The 23,175-nt window shown below is 38.9% G+C and overlaps 1 protein-coding gene across 2 annotated transcripts in view; it reads right to left on the bottom strand.

Annotated features, from left to right (window-relative positions):
* The window catches only part of cpm (carboxypeptidase M), a 41,687-nt gene extending 23,787 nt beyond the window's left edge, over positions 1–17,900 (bottom strand). Inside the window, exons 1-3 of one of the 2 annotated variants that reach the window (XM_053650447.1) lie at positions 17,315–17,900; positions 14,918–15,125; positions 4,066–4,163 (exon numbers count right to left, since the gene is read on the bottom strand). In XM_053650447.1, the coding sequence (XP_053506422.1) occupies positions 4,066–4,163; positions 14,918–15,080 (261 nt within the window). In that variant the 5' untranslated portion in view covers positions 15,081–15,125; positions 17,315–17,900. Of the gene's footprint in view, positions 1–4,065; positions 4,164–14,917; positions 15,126–17,314 lie in introns of those variants that run through there. The other variant, XM_053650448.1, reaches the window with a different exon arrangement.
* Between the last annotated feature and the right edge of the window lie 5,275 nt (positions 17,901–23,175).

Genomic DNA, 23,175 nt, shown 5'->3' with positions numbered 1-23,175 from the left:
ACGCACTATGCCCTGGATGTGTAGCTGGTCTAATAAACTCACTAACACAACTTCCTCAGCGTCAGGTCCTCTCCTGGCCCCAGCCCTCATCGTAAGAGACATAAAAAGGCATAAACATCCCTGATGGATGTCTCCAGCCCGCATGTGCTTTGTTTCAGTAATAGAGATTGTTTATACTGTTTCATGGACACAATATACACTCCTTCACTGAAGTCTAACCTCACTGTGACACCAAGTTCACCTGACTATCAGGAATGATTAGTCCTCAGCTACAATTCTTCTATGTTGATCCTGTCTAGATTCTTGTTGTTTTTAGGGATTACGTTTTGTATATCTTTGATTTAAAGACATTTAGACAAGAGCACTTACAGGATGTAAATATGGGTGTAATGCTTGTGCAATCTGCATTTATGTTTTTAAGGGAGATTTATTGTAAAGGGTGTGTGAACCTGCAGCTTTCTGAAAAAAATCTGCAGCTTTCTTTTTTGGGTAAGGTTAAGGGTATGTCTGATGTTTAAAAAATACCTGACTCTCCAGCAAAACCTGGAACTCTTGTTTTAGCCTTGTTTAGGCGTATTGAGGTCACACTATTGTTAGGGCTCGGTACCAAAAATGAGTATCCAAAAAGCACTGATCGAAACATGTAGGTTTTACTGAGTACCAAAACGTCTTAGATATCTTGGACAAAAATTACATCATACTTGCTCCGGAGTGGAGCAAGTGTTCCTATACTTTTGCTCACCTAAAAATTGGGTGGTCTGATACAAAAGGTTCTATGTTTGATGTCGTTTAACACATCTAGATGTAAATACCAGGAAATAAAAGCTGAAATCCTAAATTCTCGTCTCATAGCCATATTTTGATCTCAAACCCAAATGTCTTTGGTGTATAGAACAATATAATTGTACAGTATAGTATAGCAAAGATAGCATTATTTAGCTATATATAGTATATAAGTCAATAGAAATAGCCCACAATAACAGGAAATACAAGACTGTGTGTGGTCTTTTCAGGTGCTGGAAGCTGGCAGCTTGAAATCTGATTAAACTGTCATTTGAGACATTTAAAGCTTAGCAGAGAAGTTCACTTTGCTACTACCATGTTAAAATCTTGCTTGATATGTCTATTCCTGTTCTGGGACTTTATCATTTAGCATCAGTGTGAGCTATCTAAAGCAGACTGGCAAAAGTACCGCTTCTGTTACATTGTCAAGATAAGCACAAATGCCTTCACCAGCTGCACTACACTACACTACACCAAACACAGGGTTTATTTACTTTGTGGTTCTAGGTGCTAAGATATTGTCTGTCACCACCATTTTACAGCAGCTACACTGTAATCTAGAAAAATGTAGCTCTGCTGTATTCAAGCTCTCCTTTAGAGAACTGTAGCAGCTACATGAAAAGTATGCACTCAGGCTACAGTGAGGGGAAAATAAGGAATCCGACATTTTTATTTATTTAATATAGTTCCAGTGCATATACCCACTTTAGATTTACACTCATAATATCTTTTTAAGTTTGTACTTATACATATGAACAATAGGTATGTATTCATAAACATTCATAAAGATATGTTAGTTCAACAAAACAGACTTCATGTAAAAACCATAATGAAATTTCCTTTACTTTCACACTATCTGTTGTTACCCACATGAGGATGGGTTCCCTTCTGAGTCTGGTTCCTCTCAAGGTTTCTTCCTCATATCATCCTAGTGAGCTTTCCCTCGCCACCGTCACCACCGGCTCGCTCAATAGGGATAAATTCACACACTTAAAATCTGTATCCAGCGTTTATATGTTTCTGTAAAGCTGCTTTGAGACAACGTCCATTGTTAAAAGTGCTATACAAATAACAGTGAATTGAATTTTTAAAAAACAAAACTGAGCTGTTGTTGGCAATTACAGCTTTCAGACTACTGTACAGTTTACCACTTGTGATGCTCCGACCTCTGTATTTCACCGTGGGTATAAAGCGCTTTGGATCATACACACAACCCTGCTTTTTCCAAACACTGATGCTGAATTATTGCTAATGAGTTCTATTTTTGTTTCATCTAAAAGTCCAAATATTTTGTCCTGATTTGTCTAAACGATTTTAGATGCAATTCTCTGTGTTTTTTTTTAAACAGAGGACTTTTGCATGTGGTTTAAGAATGGAGATGATTGAAGTGCAGATCATTGCTTGTTGCTCTCTGTGTAACTGTTGTTCTTGCTGCTTTCAGGTCATCCTTCAACTCTCTTCTAATGACTGTTGGCTTCTCTCTTACCTTCCTTATCATTACTCTGAGGGTACATTGTGAAATCTTGGGTGACGCACCTATCCAGGGCCAGCTAGTTATGATTCCATGAACTTTCCACCTGCATAATATCAAAACTATTGTACTGACATGTGTAAGGTCTTTGCTATGGCTCTGTAGCTTTTTTCCATTCCATTGTTGCTTAATAATGTTTTCCTGGACAATTTTAGGTAGCTCCTTCACCATGATTGCTGCTTGTTGTGTGAAATCCTCCCAACCAATAGCAACATATTTTATAATGACACCAGGTGCAATTTTTTTGCAGTATTTATATTCAGATTTTGGGCACAGAGTGGCTTAGTGGTTAGCACGTTCGCCTCACACCTCCAGGGTTGGGGGTTAAATTCCAGCCGCTGCCCTGTGTGTGCGGAGTTTGCATGTTCTCCCTGTGCTGTGGGGGTTTTCTCCAGGTACTGCGGTTTCCTCCCCCAGTCCAAAGACATGCATGGTAGGCTGATTGGCATTTCCAAAGTGTTCGTAGTGAATAAATGGGTGTGTGAATGTGCCCTGTGATAGATTGGCACCCTGTACAGGGTGTACCCCACCTTGTACCCGATGCTCCCTGGGATAGGCTTCAGGTTCCCCGTGACTAGGTTAAGCGGCATAGAAAATGGATGGATGGATATCCAGTTCTTTTTATGCAACCTTTACATATATAGATTATTTTTAATATAGTGTCTGAATACGTTTTCCCCATCAGTTTCATTTTTAAATGTGTGTTTGTTTATACTTATAAACAATGAATAATACACTATAAGGCCAAAAGTATGTGGTCACCTGACTATCACACCCATATGTGGTCCTTCCTCAAACTCTTTCCACAAAATTGGAAGCACGCAATACTATAGGATGTCTTTGCATGCTGTAGCATTACAGTTTCCCGTTACCGAAACTAAGGGGCCCAAAAATGCTCCAGCATGACAATGCTCCTGTGCACAAAATGAGCTCCATGAATAAAGTGTCTGAATATTTATTTCCCCTCACTGTACATCAGTGACTTCTTCAGCTATTCCACACTGACACATTGCTATATCTCTCTTTTTTTCGTTTCATTGTTTCAAAAAATTCAAGCCAAAGCATCTTCTCAGATGGAATTTGGAATTTGGTCCAGATGGTGTGGATGTTGCTTAAATAATATGTTGTGTGTTTATTGCTTTAGAAAATATGCACTTCATCTAAAATGGCTATACACTGTAAAGTTGGCAATGTTCCAAAAAAATAGGAAACTGAAAAAACACTGTTGATGTGGATATTTAGTATTATGCCTACAATCACACTGAATAGGGACAATAACACTAAAGGATAGACACCCAGAAACACCAAACACACATACAAAGATATTAAATATGCTGAAAAACAAAGTCACGGTCTGACTCTCACACACACACACACACCCTTCCCCTTGTTCTCTGGTAAGTGTCGCACTTCACCGCTCCTATCTGAGCTTCTGGATGTCTCCAGCTGATTATAACGCTCATCTTCTCATATGAAACGGACCCCAAACAAAATACACACTCATTTAAAGCCTGCAGACATACCCCCACCCAGTGCAAATGTGGCATCCCTGTAAAGAAGATGGACATGGAAGAATGGCTCCGTTTGCTTTGGGCAAACGAGGGCGTTTCTCTGAATGTTTTTACGCCTTTGTTATATAAAAAGAGCACTTTATTTGCTACTGCATAAAATTGGCCACAATGGTTTCCAAGAGTAATGAATATAAACCGAGAGGTTTGACTAGAGGGTATCTGTGTGAGTGTGTGTCTCACCTCATTACCATGCATGTTGCCAACGTATTTGAATTCAGGAATGCCAACATGATGCTTTCTAGGATGTTGACCCAGTATTAGCACCCAAAGCTCTCTTCCTGCAAAACAAAACAAATGCCTGTCATCTAGCAGTAAAATCCCCACAAGCACCTGGCAACCCAGTGTCACATCAATTCATTCATTCATTCATTCATTCATTCATTCGTTCGTTCTAATTCTCTCTCTCTCTCTCTCTCTCTCTCTCTCTCTCTCCCCTCTCTCTCTCTCTCTCTCTCTCTCTCTCCACTCTCTTAGCCTCAGTTCTTCTTTCTATACGTCATGTCACTCAACACTCATATTCACACAGCAAGTCAGAGCATGTTAGAAATTCACAAGACGAACTGATTCAGGAAGCCTATTCATTAACTCTCCACGCTCCAACCCAGACATAAAATGTTTACCAGATGTTCCAAAGCACAAATAATGCATTTAACATGACATTTTTATGTGAGGTGCAGTTTCTAATAGAAACTGTCATCGAGATGGAGTTATACATTGGATATTTTATGGTTAAGTTTATAACTGTACATGTATAAGAGATAGCCTGGACAGAACATTACTAAGTAGTGAACAGAAACTCTTCTGCTCTGTGGAGAGGTCTCACAGAGGTCATGTTGTGTTTTATACATTAAACTGCTTCATATGGAATTTATGAAGTTTAAAAGAAAGTGACCATGCACACTGGCTATAAATGTTTAATTCAGTGTTACAGTGAATCCTAAAATCACTCCTCACAAAGCCAGAGAACACCTTGGACGGGAACCAAATACATCACTTGCACTCATGCCACTCCTATGGGAAATTAGCCAATCCACCTATAGGGCATGTTTTAGGATGTGGGAGGAAAACAAGAAAGCCCATGCGGATAGGGAATGAACATGTAAAACTCTGCACAGACACGGATTAAACAGCACTCAAGACTGAACCCCAGACCCTGGAGCTACATACATTTCCTCTAATTAAAATGCTTCTCATTAGCTCATAAATAATTGGGCATATATTACATTTAATTTGGGGTTACATGTCTTACTTTTGCATCTATCTTGGTGAAACATTCAAGGGCAATGGCACCATTTCATTGATTCATTCACTCATTTACAGTAACTGCTTTAACCTGGTCAGGAACACTGGGTGCAAGGTAGGAATACAGAACAACCATCTTCAGAAGATAATACCGTCTTCAAATGGTATTACCTTCTCACATATTCATATATATTTATATAGTGGCAGCTTAGAGTGGACTCTACCTAGTGAAATGTTTTTGGGAAATAGGAGGGAACTCAGGTACCCATAGGTGAACATGCGAAAAGTCAAATGGCCTGGAAACATGTGAAACTCCACCCAAAAAATCAGGCTCAGGATAAAACCAAACTACAGTACATGAAGCACAACTGAACCACTATACTCCAGGCCACTGGCTATAGATAGGTAGGTATGTAGGTAGGTAGGTAGATAGATAGATGGATGGATGGATGGATAGATGGATGGATAGATGTATGGATAGATAGATAGATAGATAGATAGATAGATAGATAATGAATCTTTATTGATCACATATACATATGCACAGTGAAATTCTTTCCCTCAAATACCCAAACCTATTAGGAAGCTAGGGTCAGAGCACGGTGTCAGCCATGATACAGTGCCCCTGGAGCAGAGAGGGTTAAGGGCCTTGCTCAAGGGCCCAACAGTGGCAGCCTGGCAGTGCTGGGGCTTGAACCCCCGACCTTCAGTAACCAGAGCATTAACCACCAAGCCACCACTGAGATAGATAGATAGATCGATAGATAGAGGGCACTGTGGATAATTGGTTATCACATTTGCCTCGCACCCTGGGGTTTGGGGTGTGAATCCCACCTCCACCCTGTGTGCACTGAGTTTGCATATTTTCCCTGTGCTTCAGTGGTTTCCTCTAGGTACCGCAGACAAAATAGTAATGCGGGTGTCTATACAATTCTGAATCTCAAGCTTACAGACTAGATGCAATTGCTTTGCATGTTTGCCTCACACCTCCAGGGTTGGGGGTACGATTTCCACCTCCGCCCTGTGTGTGCGGAGCTTGCATGTTCACCCTGTGCCTAGGGGGTTTCCTCCAGGTACTCTGGTTCCCTCCGCCAGTCCAAAGACATAAGTTGTAGGCTGACTGAAATTTCCAAATTGTCTGTAGTGTATGAATGGGTGTGTGCAGTTGTGCTCTGTTCTGGTTGGCACCCCATCTAGGGTGTCCTCTAGGGTGTCCTCTCCTATTTAGCTGACCTCAATCCCCAGTTTCTTATCCTTGAAAATTTGACATACACATTTTTCTCTTGTATCTCAGATGATAATGTCAGGCCTATTGGTGGTGTGTTTTCGATCCGTGATTATGAGCATATCCCACATTAATGTAACTTGTTCATTTACTGTCATAGTGGTTGGTTGCTGAGTGTGCCATGTTTCGGATGTTGGTAGTTGTAGTGCTTATATAATTTCTGATTAGCTCTGGAAAGCACTACAAACTAGTAGTTCTAGTTCTGGACATCCACTGATTACTGGTTTATCATTCTGATCTTTAAGTACTAGTAACCTGGCTGTAATGCTGCAGGCTGGGAGCCTGTCAGGTCACTGAACAAAGCAGGTCACTCTAGTTGGCTTCTGGATTAGGTGCAGATGTCCCAGGTCTCCTTGAAGCTCACCTTCCCTGTGAACTGAACTGAGGTTACACTGGAGGTTAATCTTGGAAGCTGGACAATCTGTTCAAACTTTAAAGGAAAACATGGCCAGATCAAGACAAACGACCTACACACAGCCAGTGACAGAGACAGACCCAGAACTTTCAGCAAATGAAGCTTCCTCTGAAGTTCTAAAACACACTGAAATCAAGTATCAAATGAGCTGCCAGTTGAAAAGCCTTACTGGCTGGAATTAGAAGGTCACCCAAGGTTTAATCAGCTTAAATCAGCTAAACTGCGGACTCATGAGACAGACGTCTCCCTGTGTTTGTTTAAAGTAGTCTTTAGTTTTTCACACACAGCGGACCACCCAAAGGCTGAGAGACTGAGTGTGGCAGTATTAGCATCCAAAGTAATGAACATTAAAAAAAGAAGGACAGAAAAAAAGAAAGCTAGTAAGAGAGCAAGAGGGGAAAAAAGGACAAGGAGGTGGGGGTGCCTGGCAGAGTCCCCTGTTCCCTCAATACTGGTTTTGTGTTGAGCCAGGAAAGCAACCTGATCCAACGGGTCTCAAAATGCCATGTACTGGCACCACAGATATACCAATGCGTCTATAACCTTGTAATCTAGGAATAGAAACATTCGATGTCCACAATGCATTATACAACCTATTATCCTGGAAGAAAAAAAAAAGACATAAATGTCATATACAAAAAAGTTTTCATGACAAAAGTGAAATTTTTACCATGATTTATACCATGAGATTTACATAGAATAATGAAATGCAGCTGTTTAATATTAGAGGCAACTGAGGAGTTTTACACAACACTCAAACCAAGGAAAGATTTGAGGTTCAGTGTAGAAGTTACATCATCATGAATAATTTTTCCCATAGTCAGTCCACAGTGAGTCTGGCTTTTCATACTTTTTTTTTTTCACTAAATGAGATGCACTGTGCTCCTCTGTGGTTTGTGTACACAACCCTTTTTGAGCCTGAATGGCTATTTCAATCAGAGTGGAACTGATATCACTTTCAAATTACAAATGAGAAGAGTGCATTTATCATTCCAGTCCAACCATGATAATACAGGTCAGATCAAAGCTGTCTTTCAGGGGGACACAGAAACAAGGAGAAGCATCTCTGAAGCAAGGCTTTGTACATCCTCTGAATGCTCGAGTGAAGAGGCAGCAGAATTATATCATCGGCCTCTACCTGTGCCAAACATGGTGAGAACAACAATGCAAAACCATTACCTGGAGGACAAACTGTTATTTCAACACTTGAGATACATAAAAACTAAATGTAATGCTGAGAACTCTGTTTAGGGACAAATGCTATATTTTTATTGTACAGAAGAGGGCTGTTATATTTTAAGTTTCTTGACACTTTCCTGGGGTATATCGCAAAATTTATTTAAAACAAACAAACAAACAAACAAAAAAACCTTGTGTTTAATATAATTGCTATATGTTCTATCCATCCATTTTCTGTAGCACTTATCCTACACAGAGTCGCAGGGAGCCTGGAGCCTATCCCACGGGACTCAGAGCACAGGGCAGGGGACACCCTGGATGGGGTGCCAATCCATCACAGTGCACAATCACACACACACACACAGATTCACACACTACAGACAATTTAGAGATGCCAATCAGCCTACAATGCATGTCTTTGGACTAGGGAAGGAAACCAGATAACCCGGAGGAAACCCCCGAGGCATACGAAGAACATGCAAGCTCCGCTCACACAGGGCGGAGGTATAAATCGTACCCCCAACCCTGGAGGTGAAGGCAAACACACAAAGCACTTGCATCTAGTCTCTAAGCTTGAGATTCAGAACTGCACAGACACCCACATTGCTATTTTGTCAGTTAGACTGAATGATGACACAGAATATCGAACAACAGAGGTTTTGGATTGAACAAGAGAGGTTTTGCTCTAGATCTCCACACGCAATTTCACTTTCACTTGGCTGTAGTGGATGCTGAGAATTGTACACCCTGTCCAACACGTCCTCAGAGATATTTTATGGAAAACAAAAGAACAATTAAACATGACTTCTGTCTCTCAGTGACCATGTTACAAAGAATGGACGGTGGAATTACACGTCAATTTCCCAACCATAAGTTGTGTACAAATTGCAAAGCAGAGAAGTCGGGTCAAGTTACATGTGACGTCTTCTGAGGTTTTTGTAAACAATTCTAATCAGAACATTTGTAAGCTAATAGTTTGTGTGTTAATTAAGCAGATAGTAATTAAGTATAGAAATAGTAACTTATTATTACAATATGCCCTGATAAGTAAATATGAAACAGTTATGCCCTTGTGGGTGGCTGTGACTCAGGTGGTAGAGCGGGTTGTCCACTAATTGTAGGGTTGGTGATTCGATTCCTGGCCCACATGAATCCACATGCCGAAGTGTGCTTGGGCAAGATACTGAACCCAGAGTTGCTCCTGATGGCAAGTTAGCACCTTGCATGGTAGCTCTGCTACCATTGGTGTGAATGTGTTTGTGAATGAGAACCAGTATAAAGCACTTTGGAACCACTAACTGATTAAAAAAGCACTATATAAGTGCAGACCATTTACCATTAGTCTAGTTTACACAAGTTACAAAATGATGCTATTTTGATATAGTGTTTCTACTTCATATATACAAGCTGATAGTCATTCTCTTAACAAGTCTCTTAACACTATTCTAACACTATAACTGAATCCTAGCACTGCCAAGCTAGTATTTTGCGACCTTCAGTGTCATAAAAATTGCATAAAGATACCGCAATGTACTCCACACTGACCGCTTACGCACTGCCAGTGAATGTGCTGTTGTTTCTCTAAAGCTACACAGGACATGACAGGCAGAGGCATGTGTCAAAACAGCAATCAGCTTTTGATAATGATAGTGACTAAATACAATGAAATTTTACATTGAAAGACGAGTGTACCCACTGTAACTGCGCCCACCAATATTTCAATACTTCAAAATCGTCTCCTAGGTTACCCTAGGTTATTTCTATAGATCGTTTTCTATATGATGTTTTAGGATCATCAAATGCAGCTTAAATGCATGTCACAAGAATAAAACTTGAGTAAAACTTTTCACTCCATTTTTTAACTGTGCAACGTCACTACAAATGTACTGTATAATACCAAACTTTACTGTATATTCCTTCAGTTGAACATCCAATAAACCCACTAGCTTTTGCTGACCAAAGCAAGCCAAACTAAGATCTGGTTTGCTGCAAGTTGGGTAGCAGTCCTAGCCAACACCTTACATAGAGGACATCGAGACACACAAGTTTCCCATAACTCCAAATATGATTATTCAGTTTTCTCACGTTTATCATAACTGAAAGGATATGGTGATGGACGTCTGATGACTTGATTTTGACCCATGAATTTTTATCCTGTAAGTCCCTGGATTTGACCCCAGCTGATTCATACTGCCGTAGCAAAACACTAACGTCCCGCTGCTCCAGAGAGACTGCGGATGTAATTTTGGTTAGTGTAAGTGGTTTTGGATGAACCTCCAACTGGATGAATAAATGTAAAACCCACAGGCTTTCCAGGAAGCTTGAAAACTCTATTTAGGCCACTGATGTTATTTCTGACCTCAGCTTGCTCAGCCTGTACAGTAAGTAGGTTCTAACCATGAGCGGAGTTTGACATTTGAGCCCCGGAGTGAGGCTAATTGGACAAAATGCAAGTTCATAGTGTTTTCAGTTTCAATTTACTGTTCAGTGCCTGTCCAAAGCATCTAGAGTACCTTGTTAGATAACACATGGAATAAAGGGAGAGAGAAGCAGAAAGACGAAGAAAGAGAGCGAGAGAAAAGAGCGAGAGAGAGAGATAGGCAGAGCGAGAGAGAGCGAGAGAGAGCTGCAACAATAATGTTTGTTACTGAGGATAAAATTAAATAACTAAGGGCCTATCTAATTTACAAGCAGATGCCTTTTTTATATCCTGTGTAGATGTGGAGTGGCTGTTTAAAAATGCCTAATGTCATAGCTATACCAATTGAAGTTCATCTATAATTGGCTGAATGAACTGTCGTGATACGTTAATACAAAAACAAGACCAAAAAAAATGTTTTAACAGGGCATGTTAAAAAATTAACAGTGTAGTATAGCTAACTAGCTAGTTAAGACCAAAATTTAATAGTGAAGATTCTTAAAATTACAGTAAATATAATTGTCTAGTTAGCCAAGGCTTTGGATTTTGCTGTGGGATTTTACTGCTGAACGTTCACCAGCTCTTCCGTGAGCATCCATCCCTGGAGACATGTGGGTATGCAAGGGAGACCTAGCGAGACATTAGAAACCATCTTTTTATTGTTTATTAACACATTTACTTATGCTGTGGCTTTGAAAGTTTTGTACAGAAAATATAACTAGTTTGCAATTCATTTACACAACTATTACTGCCACTGCTGCTTGGGGGTCGGGGTCAGGCTCCCCCGGTCCACTATGAACTCTGCCCATGGTTCTGACTACTGTCCATATCCTTTATAGAGGTCTTAAGCATTCCCAGACTCTAGTCGTAAGAGTGTGCCAATGTGCTTGTGCTAGCTCTGAAGGTTACATTTCTTGTCATGTTTCACTAGGGGAAGTGCACAAAAAATGAATGAATGCCATATTGTTAGGATTTGGAGCAAAAGAACTGTAACATTTGTCAATATATCGCAAACAGTACTCAAAATTTTTTATCCCAAACACTACACTATCTTTAACTATTTTATTTCACCTTGTGTCTCGGGTTAAAATGACCTGAACATTATCTCTGTGCTATAAATATACAGTAATATATACAATATGATCTATTCACCCTGAAGGGCTGGGTATGACAATATCCAATAAATAATAAACAATAAATGAAATTCCATTACATTATTTCAATTTTCCATTAAATAACAAAAATAAAGGTATCATTGAATGTATTTTCTTTCTTTTAATTTGATTATTTCTAGAAGGATTTGTAGCATGTATCAAGACAATTATAGTGTCCCAAATGACATACTATACGCTATATACTTACACTATGCACTATACACTCTGCCATCTAGTGTGTGAATTTCACAAGGGTAGTATCGTCTCAAATGGCACACTTTCAGTACTGTACTAACCGGAATTATATGCTGTTTCCCGGTTGATGGCAAATTACGTCAAACGCACATAATGCGATGGCGCTAGCATTAGCTAAATAGCCAAAGAGATAGCAAAAATTAATTGGTACATTTTACTGTTTATGTTAATGTTTTCTTTTGAGCCCAACAAGACCTCAGTCACCGTCAGACGGAGGCGTAATCGTCTCCGCAAGCGAATTTTTGCTTGTACAATTTAAAATCAATAATTAGGTTTAGATGTGGCTATGGCTGCTGTCAGTGTAAACATCTTTTTTTCAACTTTATTTATGGACTTTAATGTTGTGAATTCTTTATATTTCCACATTTCTTGAGTTAATACTGATGTCTGGTGAAAATTTCATGTGAATAGCCTCATTGGAAATATATTTACTGAAAAAAATGTTGACATGTTCAATACTTATTTCCCCCACTGTAATATATAGCTATAGTATAATCATGTGCTGTAAATCATCAACATACAGCATTAAACTATATGCATAAACCAGTTGCACATCAGTAATGTAAAATAAGATAAGTTCGCTCAGAGGAAAAAAAGGCTCCTTAATTGTAGGCTTTTAATGTACGCAGACCTAAGCTTAACAGCATTATCTGTGGTGCTACTATTGAATAAGACAGGAGAAACAGATCCAATAATATCTCCAAGCAGTTTATGATTTGGTTATATTTGTTAATATTTGCATCTGCTGTATTTTTTGCACATAAAGTGGAAAGCAAAATAAATGTGCTGTTACATTAAGGCCTGCTCTGTGTAGGAAAATAAACAGTTCATGTATAGACATTTTAGTCAGTCAACTATCTGAACCAAATAGCCAACAACAAGCACTTTGTACTATAAGAATTTCAAGGAGAATAAACAGAATCCAGGGACATGGTGGCACAGTGAAGTGATGACTAACATCTCAAGTGAACTGGGTTCAATCCTGAGCTTAAGTTAATGTCTGTGCAGAGCTTTACATGTTTTCCTCATGTTTCCTCTCGGTTCTCTGATTACACTATGCTAAACTGCACATTTACCAAATATGTATGTGTATGGTGCACTGCAGTGGACTACTGTCCTATCTAGTGTGTATTCCCCTCTCACACCCAGTGTTTCCAGAATAGACTCCAGATCCTCCAAAACCATGAACAAGATATAAAGTGGTTAATCGAGGTGAATGAATGAATGACCGAAATGCACAGAAGTGATTATCGTAAAATATACAGTATATCCTGAGCAATGAGCAAGCAAGCCAAGAACTATGACATTTAAAAAAAAGACAGAAGGAAACCCTTGGATCAGTTATAAAAATGCAATTATAGGGATCCGTCGGGATTTCAGACACATTTGCAGCTGTAGCTGAAAAACCACAGGAAGGAAAATCCCACATGGAGTTCCGGTATGCAGTATGGCATGTTGTCACATATTCAAGGGAGAGAGAGAGAGAGAGAGAGAGAGAGAGAGAGAGAGAATATAGATGAGGGAGAGAATTGGGAGTTATAGAAAGAAAAATAGACACTGAGCAAGTGAGAAAGCAAGGGTGAGAAAGAGACTCACAAACATAGAGATCGAATAATAGAGGCGCAAAAAGAAAGGGAAGAAGAAAGAGCAAGTAAAAGAGATGTGAGGGAGAGACAGGGAGAGGTGATACACTAAAAAGTGTGAGACAGAGAGAGCAATATCTATGACGCTTTGTCATATAGCTGTGAAAATTCTCCTCAAACAAAGTTCTCTTAGTTCTTGCCAATAGGCTAAATCGAGGTAAATCAAAGACAATCAGATTTCTCCAAATGTCATGATCCCACTGTTGGCACAACACAAAACATCCAGCATCAGAGCTCGCTCACATGAACCGGACTGAACATTCCCCATACATACACCATATCTCACATCAAGCTGAGCTATATAAGCAAAAAGAAGCTTCCACTAAAAGATGGAAAAGCATGCTGACAACACCTTTTCCTTCTCACTAGTCTTTCAAATACAGTATGTAGAGTTCTACCAGTGTCCAGGGTTTCTGAGTTATGCTTTCTTGGACTTCCAGATGCCTGAACCATCATCAAGATCACCATGATGTTCTATGAGAATATAAATGCCTTTGCTCCCGGGAGAAACTGGTCACAAATAAATTTGGAGAAATCCAATAACAAGCAACCGATAGTCCAAACACTGCATCTGTGCATAAACAACTGGGAATTTGGCTACTAAATGTGTATATATATATATATATATATATATATATATATACATTTGTTTCAAAACTATTTAATAAAGAGCAATATTAGTTGAATGTGCCTATGTTCAAATTATTTAACTTGATAGCTTTTTCTTCTTCTTTTTTTTTTTACCACAAACCTCCAAAACACGTTTGGTGGATTAATATTAAATGTCAAAATAAATGTGACAAAGTATGACAAATTCCTTTTTTATATACAGTTGGGTGGCTTACAGCATAATTTATATATAAATTATGCTTTAAGGTATAAGCCTCTATCCCTCGCTTGTTTGGACAATAAATAAATAAATAAATAAACAATGCAGTCCTTGTGGAAATATGAAGCACTGTATGTTCTGTATGCTCTGACCCTGATTTTGACACTCTGACACTAAGTATAAACATTTTCCCTTCACATTTGTTTTGTGTGTATATATATATATATATATATATATATATATATATATATATATATATATATACATACATATATATTTATACACACACACACACACACACACACACACACACACATATATATATATATATATATATATATATATATATATACAAAGTTCTGCAGTCCTGTTTTGATTCGATTCTCATAATAAGTTTGATTTTTTTTTAATAATGAAATATTCCTGTTTATTATATATTTATAATATTCCAATAAAATTTATTTAGTTCCAATTGTCTATCATTTTTGAATATGTACACTATACTACCCAGCCGTAAATCCAGGATGCGTTCCCACTTCATGCAGCGTTCAGGGAATAGTCTGAGCAGAATAAAACGGATACTGAAAGTGAGTGAATGATTGAGAACTTACCTTCAACAGACAGGCCGATGCTGTGCAGGTGTGTGATGCTGGAGTAGTTTTTGCTGATTTCGTGTAGATATTGCTCCACCTGAGCCGTGTTGTGGTATCGAAACTCCAGAGCTTGGCCCAGTGGCACCACAAGAGAAAACCAGAACAGCGATGACAGCAGCATGGCATCTGCTCTCTCTTACTCCTCCTGCACTCTCTATCTTTCTATCTACAAAATCATACACCAAGAACAAAAACAGCACAATTCAGCACCAGAAATGTTGCCTGAGAAACTAAAATTAGACCATAAAGTCAGTGAACAAGATTTATAATGGGTTGCCGATCCAACCGGCATATATAATGTTTTGTTTGTTTTGTTTAACCAATTTTACATTCATTTGGTAGAAACTTTCATCCAAAGTGAGTTGTGTTGCACAATCCAAAGAAAGCACAGAACAGAGAAGTTGTGGGTTAAAGTCTTTAACTAAGGACCCACAGATTGCTCTCGAGAAGCTTTTAACTGTCTGAAGCAGGAACTTGGAAGGTTGCACTAGTTGTGGCTTGAAAATTCAACCAGTAGCCAGATGACTGGGTTTCTATAAAGAAATGAAGAAAAAGCTGCAGAGTTATACAGAAGCAGCTATCTGTTTGGTATCAATACCAAAGTTTATCACTAATAAATAGTCTTTTGCGTGAAGAAATGAAAAAGACTGATGCTCAAATATTGAAGACGACCAAACTCAATTGATCAAAATCAAATTTCAAAAAATGAGAGGAAACAAATTGAATTAACAGAAGTGTAGAAAAACATGTTGTACACCATAATGGCAGCTTTAAAGTGTAAACTGCTTAAATATGCTCATGCTGCCTTCAGGTCCCGTTTGAAATATTGGAAATACAAGACGAACGCACATGAACGCCAGCACAATGTCGTTCTTACAACTTTGCTATGAGCTTTCACAACAAAAAGTAATGGCATCCCACAACACGAATGACGTCTACAGTAGACAGTAAGACTTAAGCAGTAATTATTTATGTTAACTGTTCAGTTCTTTATTTTCTTTCAGTATGGCAGAATAAACTTCTCGTCATTGATAATACAAACTTAAATAAATAAAACCAAAGACGATTTCTCACACTGCCTAATTTTTTTTTCCCTCATGTCATCCACTTGAACACACACCACATCGTAACGACCACCTTCAAACTCAGGCACAAACGTCCGAGTTGGACTTGAAAGCAGCAATAAATATGAACTGAAGCCTATTAGATAAAAAATAATAATAATAATAATACGAAATATGAACAAGGCTAACTTTTTTTTTTTTAAAGAACTCCTAAAAGGAGAACAGATCAGTTCAGATCAGTACACTGAAAAAAAGACATCTTAACAAATAAAGATATATTGAATAAAGGAAAAGTTAGGTAATATTTCTCATTATGAGAGTATTATGTAACACATATAAGACCATTAAGCCTATTTCTAGACATATTTACTAGAATTCCAAGTTTTAAATGGTCTTGTATTAGCGGATATGTTTGTTTCAAGCTTGAACTGAGTAAAAATATCTACAAATCATCTAACATTTGTTTCAAAACTATTTAATAAAGAGAAATATTAGTTGAATGTGCCTATATTCAAAATATTTAACTTGATAGCATTTTCTTCTTTCTTTTTTTTACCACGAACCTCCAAAACATGTTTGGTGGATTAATATTAAATGTCAAAATAAATGTGACAAAGTATGACATTTTCAAATTCCTTTTTTATATACAGTTGGGTGGCTTACAGCATAATTTATATATATATATATATATATATATATATATATATATATATATATATATATATATCTCCCTGGCTTGTTTGGTGGCTTGTTTGGACAATAGATAAATAAATAAACAATGCAGTCCTTGTGGAAATATGAAGCACTGTATGTTCTGTATGCTTTGACCCTGATTTTGACACTCTGACACTAAGTATAAACATTTCCCTTCACATTTGTTTTGTGTGGTGAAGAGTTACAACTGTAGCCTACAAGATCTGATCCATCCCCAGGATTTCACAGTTTTTATTCCTTTATGGAATAAAGATAAAATGATCAAACTCTCGTTCACGTTCCTACACATTGGCCCCGTCCCAAACCGCACACTGTCGCACTAAATACTTCTAAATACATTCAAAACTGCATAGTTCTATGAATGTTTGGGAAGCAGACAGCTCTGGTGCAGTGATGGTGTGTAGTGAGGCATTGCTCAGCAGATATTAGTCTGAACCGTGCGGCTGTTGAAATTCTGCGCATCAGGCGGCAGAAATTAGCAGAAATGAACTGCTCGAATTACCCCAGGAGCTAAATTACCCCAGATAAATATGCAAGAAGGATTAAATGCAGGTTCATAGACTATATTTCTACATACCTGACTGGTTTTATTTGTCCAGGTAATGTTTTAGAGTCCTATTCACCTCGCGAGTCTTCCTCCAAGAGAACAAGTGACTGCGCGTCATTACGCAGCTGCTTTCCGAGCTCCGTGTGTGCGTGTGTGTGTGTGTGTGGCATTGATATGTGTGTGTGTGTGTGTGTGTGTGTGTGTCTGGCATTGAGTATCAAATAAACCACCCATTCTCATTTCTGTACAGGCTACCGTAAACCTCTCGCGCGGTCCGTTCCGACAAGTCCTCCCCGACACCGATCAGTCATGTTGTGGAAAGCCAAAGGGTTCATACATGCCTCCAAAAAAGTGCGTTGTAGGGTCAGAGGATCATGATACAGCACCCCTGGACTAGAAAGGGTTACTTAAGGCAGGGGTTCCCAAACTTTTCCAGGGAAAGGCCCCTCAAAAGGCATTAACATTTGACGGAGGCCCCCCTTTTGCAAGATGTCTTTAAAACACATTAAAAATACAGACTTCTGAATATATCCCCCCTTTTTTTATTAATAATTACATCTTACATCTTTACATTACATTACATTAGGAATTGATTGTGTGTGTGTGTGTGTGTGTGTGTGTGCGCGCGCGCGTGGTTTTCTGAGAGTGAGAAAGAGAAAATCATGTATTTATTTATTCATTTTTCACACCAAATTGTTGAGGCCCCCCGGGCGCCCCCTGGCGGCCCCCACTTTGGAAACCACTGACTTAAGGCCCCAACTCAAGGCCTTAAGCCGAGTGCACACTTTGCGATTTTTTAATACTACTTTTTAATACTACAATTTAATACTAAATTGTGTGTTGCAATTTGTTTACATATGCGTCATTTCCCTTTAGAACAGTAATAGGCAGAGAGGACTTTTAGCCGACTGAAACTAACCAAAAGTTATTTGCGTGGCGTGGGAACGTAATGACGTGAGGCGTTAATCGATCTGTGTTCTATAACATGTAAAACGGGAACATGAAAGCAGCTCATGTAAACACCTTAATCAGAATATTGTCTTATTCAGAATAAGGTCAATAATTAGATACTGCTGTCCACGTAAACATAGTCAGGAACAGTACATTACATTTTGGATTGGAAAATGGATACCTCTATGTTCTACAAACATGCCCGCTTTTTGAAAGCCACACAAGTAGTCATTTGGCTGATGCAGTGATGAGTGTAACGACAGAGTGGAAGTTAGAGAGATCTAACATCACCATCCCGGTTACCACAGGCAATGCACAGAACATGGTGTATGCGATCAAAGAAGCAGCTAGACTAGATGTCACATATTGGATGCTTTTAGGCTTTTAGCCATCTGAAACTCACCACAAGTTACTTGAGGTCAAGCATGGGTGAGTCCTGGCTGTCAAAGTTAGCACTGCTCTGCATTGAAAGGGAATTTGACATTGACAAAGACAAAACCTTTGCTCCGCCCCTGGTCCTTTGCTTGTCAGACAGTACGAACATGATCCCCACTGTAAGCCATGTTACACTGTAGGATCTCAGTTGTCATTAATGTCGAACTGTATGAAAAATCGTCAAGACACGAAAAACAGACACACGCAAGAAGATTCGTACGGAGTAGGAGAAGCCACACTACAGGACTGTGCCTCAAATCTTCTGATACTGCCAGAATTTAATTGGAGGAAAAATTTGATCACAACGGCCGTTAATCAGCAGTCGGGGAACATGTCAAACTAGTGATCAAAGACTACAGATTTTGGCCTAAGATTATAGGAATCTTTTAGGATTCTCAAAATTTGTCTAACACGACCAAATCGTGGCCAAAACCGTACAGTGTGAACCCGACTTTACTCAAGGGCCCAACAGTGACAGCTTGGCAATGCTGGGGCTTGAACCCCCAACCTTCTGATCAGTAACCCAGAGCCTTAAGCGTTCATCCACCACAAAAATACCACAAATCCTTGTACATAACAATGCAACGAAGCATCAATTTTTATAGAATAGGCCTATAGGTTAAAACAAAGTCTTGCACTATGGAGTGTATAAAATTCTCTATTTATTGGCAGATAATTTGATTACTATACAAACAGTTTAGGGTGCCGTAGGTAGAGGTGCTGCCTCACAGCTCCAGGGTGTCTGGTTCAATCCTGAGCTCAGGTTACTGTCTGTGCAGACACACACACACACACAAACACACACACACACACACACACACACTCGCCATGGGGTTTTCAGTCCTTGCTCCCAGTTTTCCTCTGGACCCACTGCACTGCTTCCCAGGATAAAGCAGGTACTAAAAATGAGTGAAAGAATAAAAAAAGTTTTAAAAAGTTATTATATTAACCTTTGTGTGTGAGGCCTACTTCTGTAGTTTTGCGGAAAATGTCAATGATTTACATTCTGTCAATAATTTAGCAAAAAGCTTAGGAAGCCAGCCAAATAAGTCCAAGCCTAAAACTGCTCATGTGTTTTAAACTGAAACCTGATATATAATACCATCACGGACTACTACAAACTCAGCTTCTTGGTTGCTGCAGTTACTGAGCACTATAATCAACACACGATACATAGAAAGTTATAGAACTATATATACCTCAATTTGAATGAGTAACATGAATGGAACAGTGGTGCAGCTGCTAGTTTTGCTGGCTCTCTCATACATTGCTGTTTTGTAGGTGTTACTTTGATATGTGATTGACTGACATTTTGACATTTCCCAGGCTTTCAGAAGCAATTAAACTGGAGAGCTGTGAGAAGAAGCTCGGACGGGTTCAAACAAATCAAACATTTAGAACACAGCAAAAAAGAACTGCTTTGCTGCACTGTCAGTTCCTTTTTAATAGATATTATTTTCTGCTTAAGTCTTTTCCTGCCATCCTGGGGACTGGGGACCCTGCTCTCACACTCCAGATAAATTAGGTCTCATGCATACATGGTAAAAAAAAAACAAAAAAACGTCACCCACTGTTTGACATGCATTTGCATCTAAAAACTGGCGATGCATCTATAATGTATGTTTTGGTGAAGAAAACAAAGCGTGAAATAAATCGACACAGCTCGACTAATGCCCCTGCATGGCTCTGTAAATAGATACATTCTGCCTGTATCTCACGTGGGTCAGAGAATAGATGTCCAATCAACTGTACTGTATGTAAATCAGGTGATGACATCACAGTTCTGTACGTGTTGATGTGTTGTAGTTTAAAATGGCAAGCGGCAGAGACAGGCCGTTGATAGAGCCGCACCCTGCATCATATACTGTACAGTAAGTCTCCTGTCTGAGAACATTTTCGGTTTGCAATCAATCAGTTACAACAGCGATGGTCATTAAATGTTGACAGAACAGTCGTTGTTTGTAGACATTGGTTGATGCGAGTGCCATTTGCTCACGGCAACTCATCTAACATCATCTACGCCGTCATCACCCGGGTATTGATAGTGCACAGTTGCAGGTGATGCAGAAACAGCAAGTAGTCATTTGGCTGATGCAGTGATGAGTGTAGCGACAGAAGGTAAGTTATAGAGACCTAACATCACCATCCTGGTTACCACAGGCAATGCACAGAACATGGTGTACGCGATCAAAGAAGCAGCTGACTAGATGTCACATATTGGATGCTTTGCACACATTCTTACTCTTGCAACTAAGAAGGCAGTAGCACTTATATGTCATCTACTGAGAAGGTTAGAAAATTTGTCACATTTTTTCAATAAAAGCACAAAAGTAGCTCGTGCTCTGAAAATCAAGCAAGAGATGCTAGATATAGTATCTGTTCAAAAATGAACACATGACATCCCAACTCAATGGAACACCATTTATGACATGATGGAGCGATATCTGGAGCAGCAGCATGCCATCTACTCTGCCCCGAGGACAAAAATGATAAAAATAATGTCAAGGACATTGCAGGGTTTTCTGAGAGTGAACTGAAACTGGCAGAGGAAATAAATCATGTGCTTAAACCCCTCAAGCCAATTACAACCCTCTTGAGCACTTGAGCTCCCTCTGTGTCACTGGTCCTCCCTCTAAGGACAATGATTCTAAAATCCATAGCACCTGCAGATGATGACTGTCCAAGGCATACTCTGCCTTGCCTGGACACAACCTTGTGCCTGAACATTTACAGAGAGATTGTGGAACAGCAGGCTTTTTTTTTTAAATCTCATCAAGTAATATATTGTCTTGGGCTTTGAAATTTATTTTTGCCAAACCATGAGGAATTTGAACCGTTTTCCTGCTTCCAACAAAATCGATTTCGAGAACTGACTGTTCACTTGCTGCCAAATATACCCCACCCCTTGAAATGTGCCATTGTAATAATGAGATAATCAATGTTATTCACTTCACCTGTCAGTGGTTTATGTTATTGCTGATCAGCAATGATATTAGATACAAGTAGAGTTGGGAGGGTTAATTTAAAAATGTATTCCATTACAGTTATAAATCGCTTCATAAAAATGTAATCAGTAACGTAATCCAAGTATCACAATATGAAAGTAAAGTAATCTGATTATTTTGGGATTACTTCAAGGTCACATGTAAGGTCAAGAGAAAAGCAATGTGATCTACAATACTTTTATTTAGAGCATATTTTAGAGCTTAAAAACATGTGTTAAATAAATAAATAAATAAATGTTCACTGTCCTTGATGCAGGTTAACATTACATCACAAACGCTAGGGTGATCATATTCTGGTTTTCCAAAAAGAAGACAACTTTTTTCCTCTATTTTTAATTTTAACTTGAATTCACTGAAAAAGACACATTATTAGCATCACATATATGTATATATATATATAAAATTGTTTTCACTCTGCTCACGTTTGACATTTTTTCCTACATTCTTTTGAATGTCCATGGAATAAAATAAAATATCAGATGCCACGAGTGTACCTAATGCACAGCAATGTGATAACATGAAATAAATAAAGACCTTATACAGTGGGGGAAATAAGTATTGAATGCGTCAACATTACTTTCTGTAAATATATTTCCAATGAGGTTATTCACATGAAATTTTCACCAGACATCAGTATTAACTCAAGAAATCCAGAAATATAAAGAATTCACAGCTTTAAAGTCCATAAATAAAGTTATGTGTAATAAAGTGGAATGACACAGGAAAAAAGTATTGAACACGCTAAGTATGAAGAAATTAATCGGCCGCAGAATTCAGGTGTGATTTTGGCCCATTCTTCTAAACACATTGTCTTTAAATCTTGTTCAATTGGATTCAAGTCAGGTGATTGACTGGGCCATTCTAACACCTTGATTTTTTTTTCTCTGAAACCAATTGAGAGTTTCCTTTGCTGTATGCTTTGGATCGTTGTCCTGCTGGAAGGTCCACCCACGTCTCATCTTCATCATCCTGGTGGATGGCAGCAGATTCTTCTCAAGAATCTCCCGGTAAAGGGCTCCATTCATCATTCCTTTAATTATATGAAGTCTGGCAGTACCACGTGATGAAAAACAGCCCCACACCATGATGCTTCCACCTCCAAACTTCACCATTTCTTCTCCAAACTTGGTGTGTAGTATGACAGCCAAAAAGTTCAAGTTACTCTCGTTTGACCAGACTACACTCTCCCAGTATTTCATAGGCTTGTCCAAATGAGTTGTAGTAAACTTTAAACGAGCTTCAACATGCCTTTTCTTTAGTAATGGAGTCTTGCGAGATGAGCGTGAGCAGTGGAGTGCATTTCCTATTGTTTTCTCTGTGATGATGGCACCTGTTGCCTCCAAGTGTTTCTGGAGCTCTTTCCGAGTGGTCCTTGGCTCTTGGGCTACTCTTCTGACTATTCTTCTGACTCCCTGGTCAGAAATCTTGTGAGGAGCTCCTGTGTGTGTCCCGTTGATGATGGAGTGATGTTGCTTTCACTTGTGGATAATGGCCCCCATG

Source organism: Ictalurus furcatus, chromosome 19 (assembly GCF_023375685.1).
Source record: "Ictalurus furcatus strain D&B chromosome 19, Billie_1.0, whole genome shotgun sequence".
Taxonomy (NCBI): Eukaryota; Metazoa; Chordata; class Actinopteri; order Siluriformes; family Ictaluridae; genus Ictalurus; species Ictalurus furcatus.
This window is presented reverse-complemented; position numbering and strand designations above follow the sequence as displayed.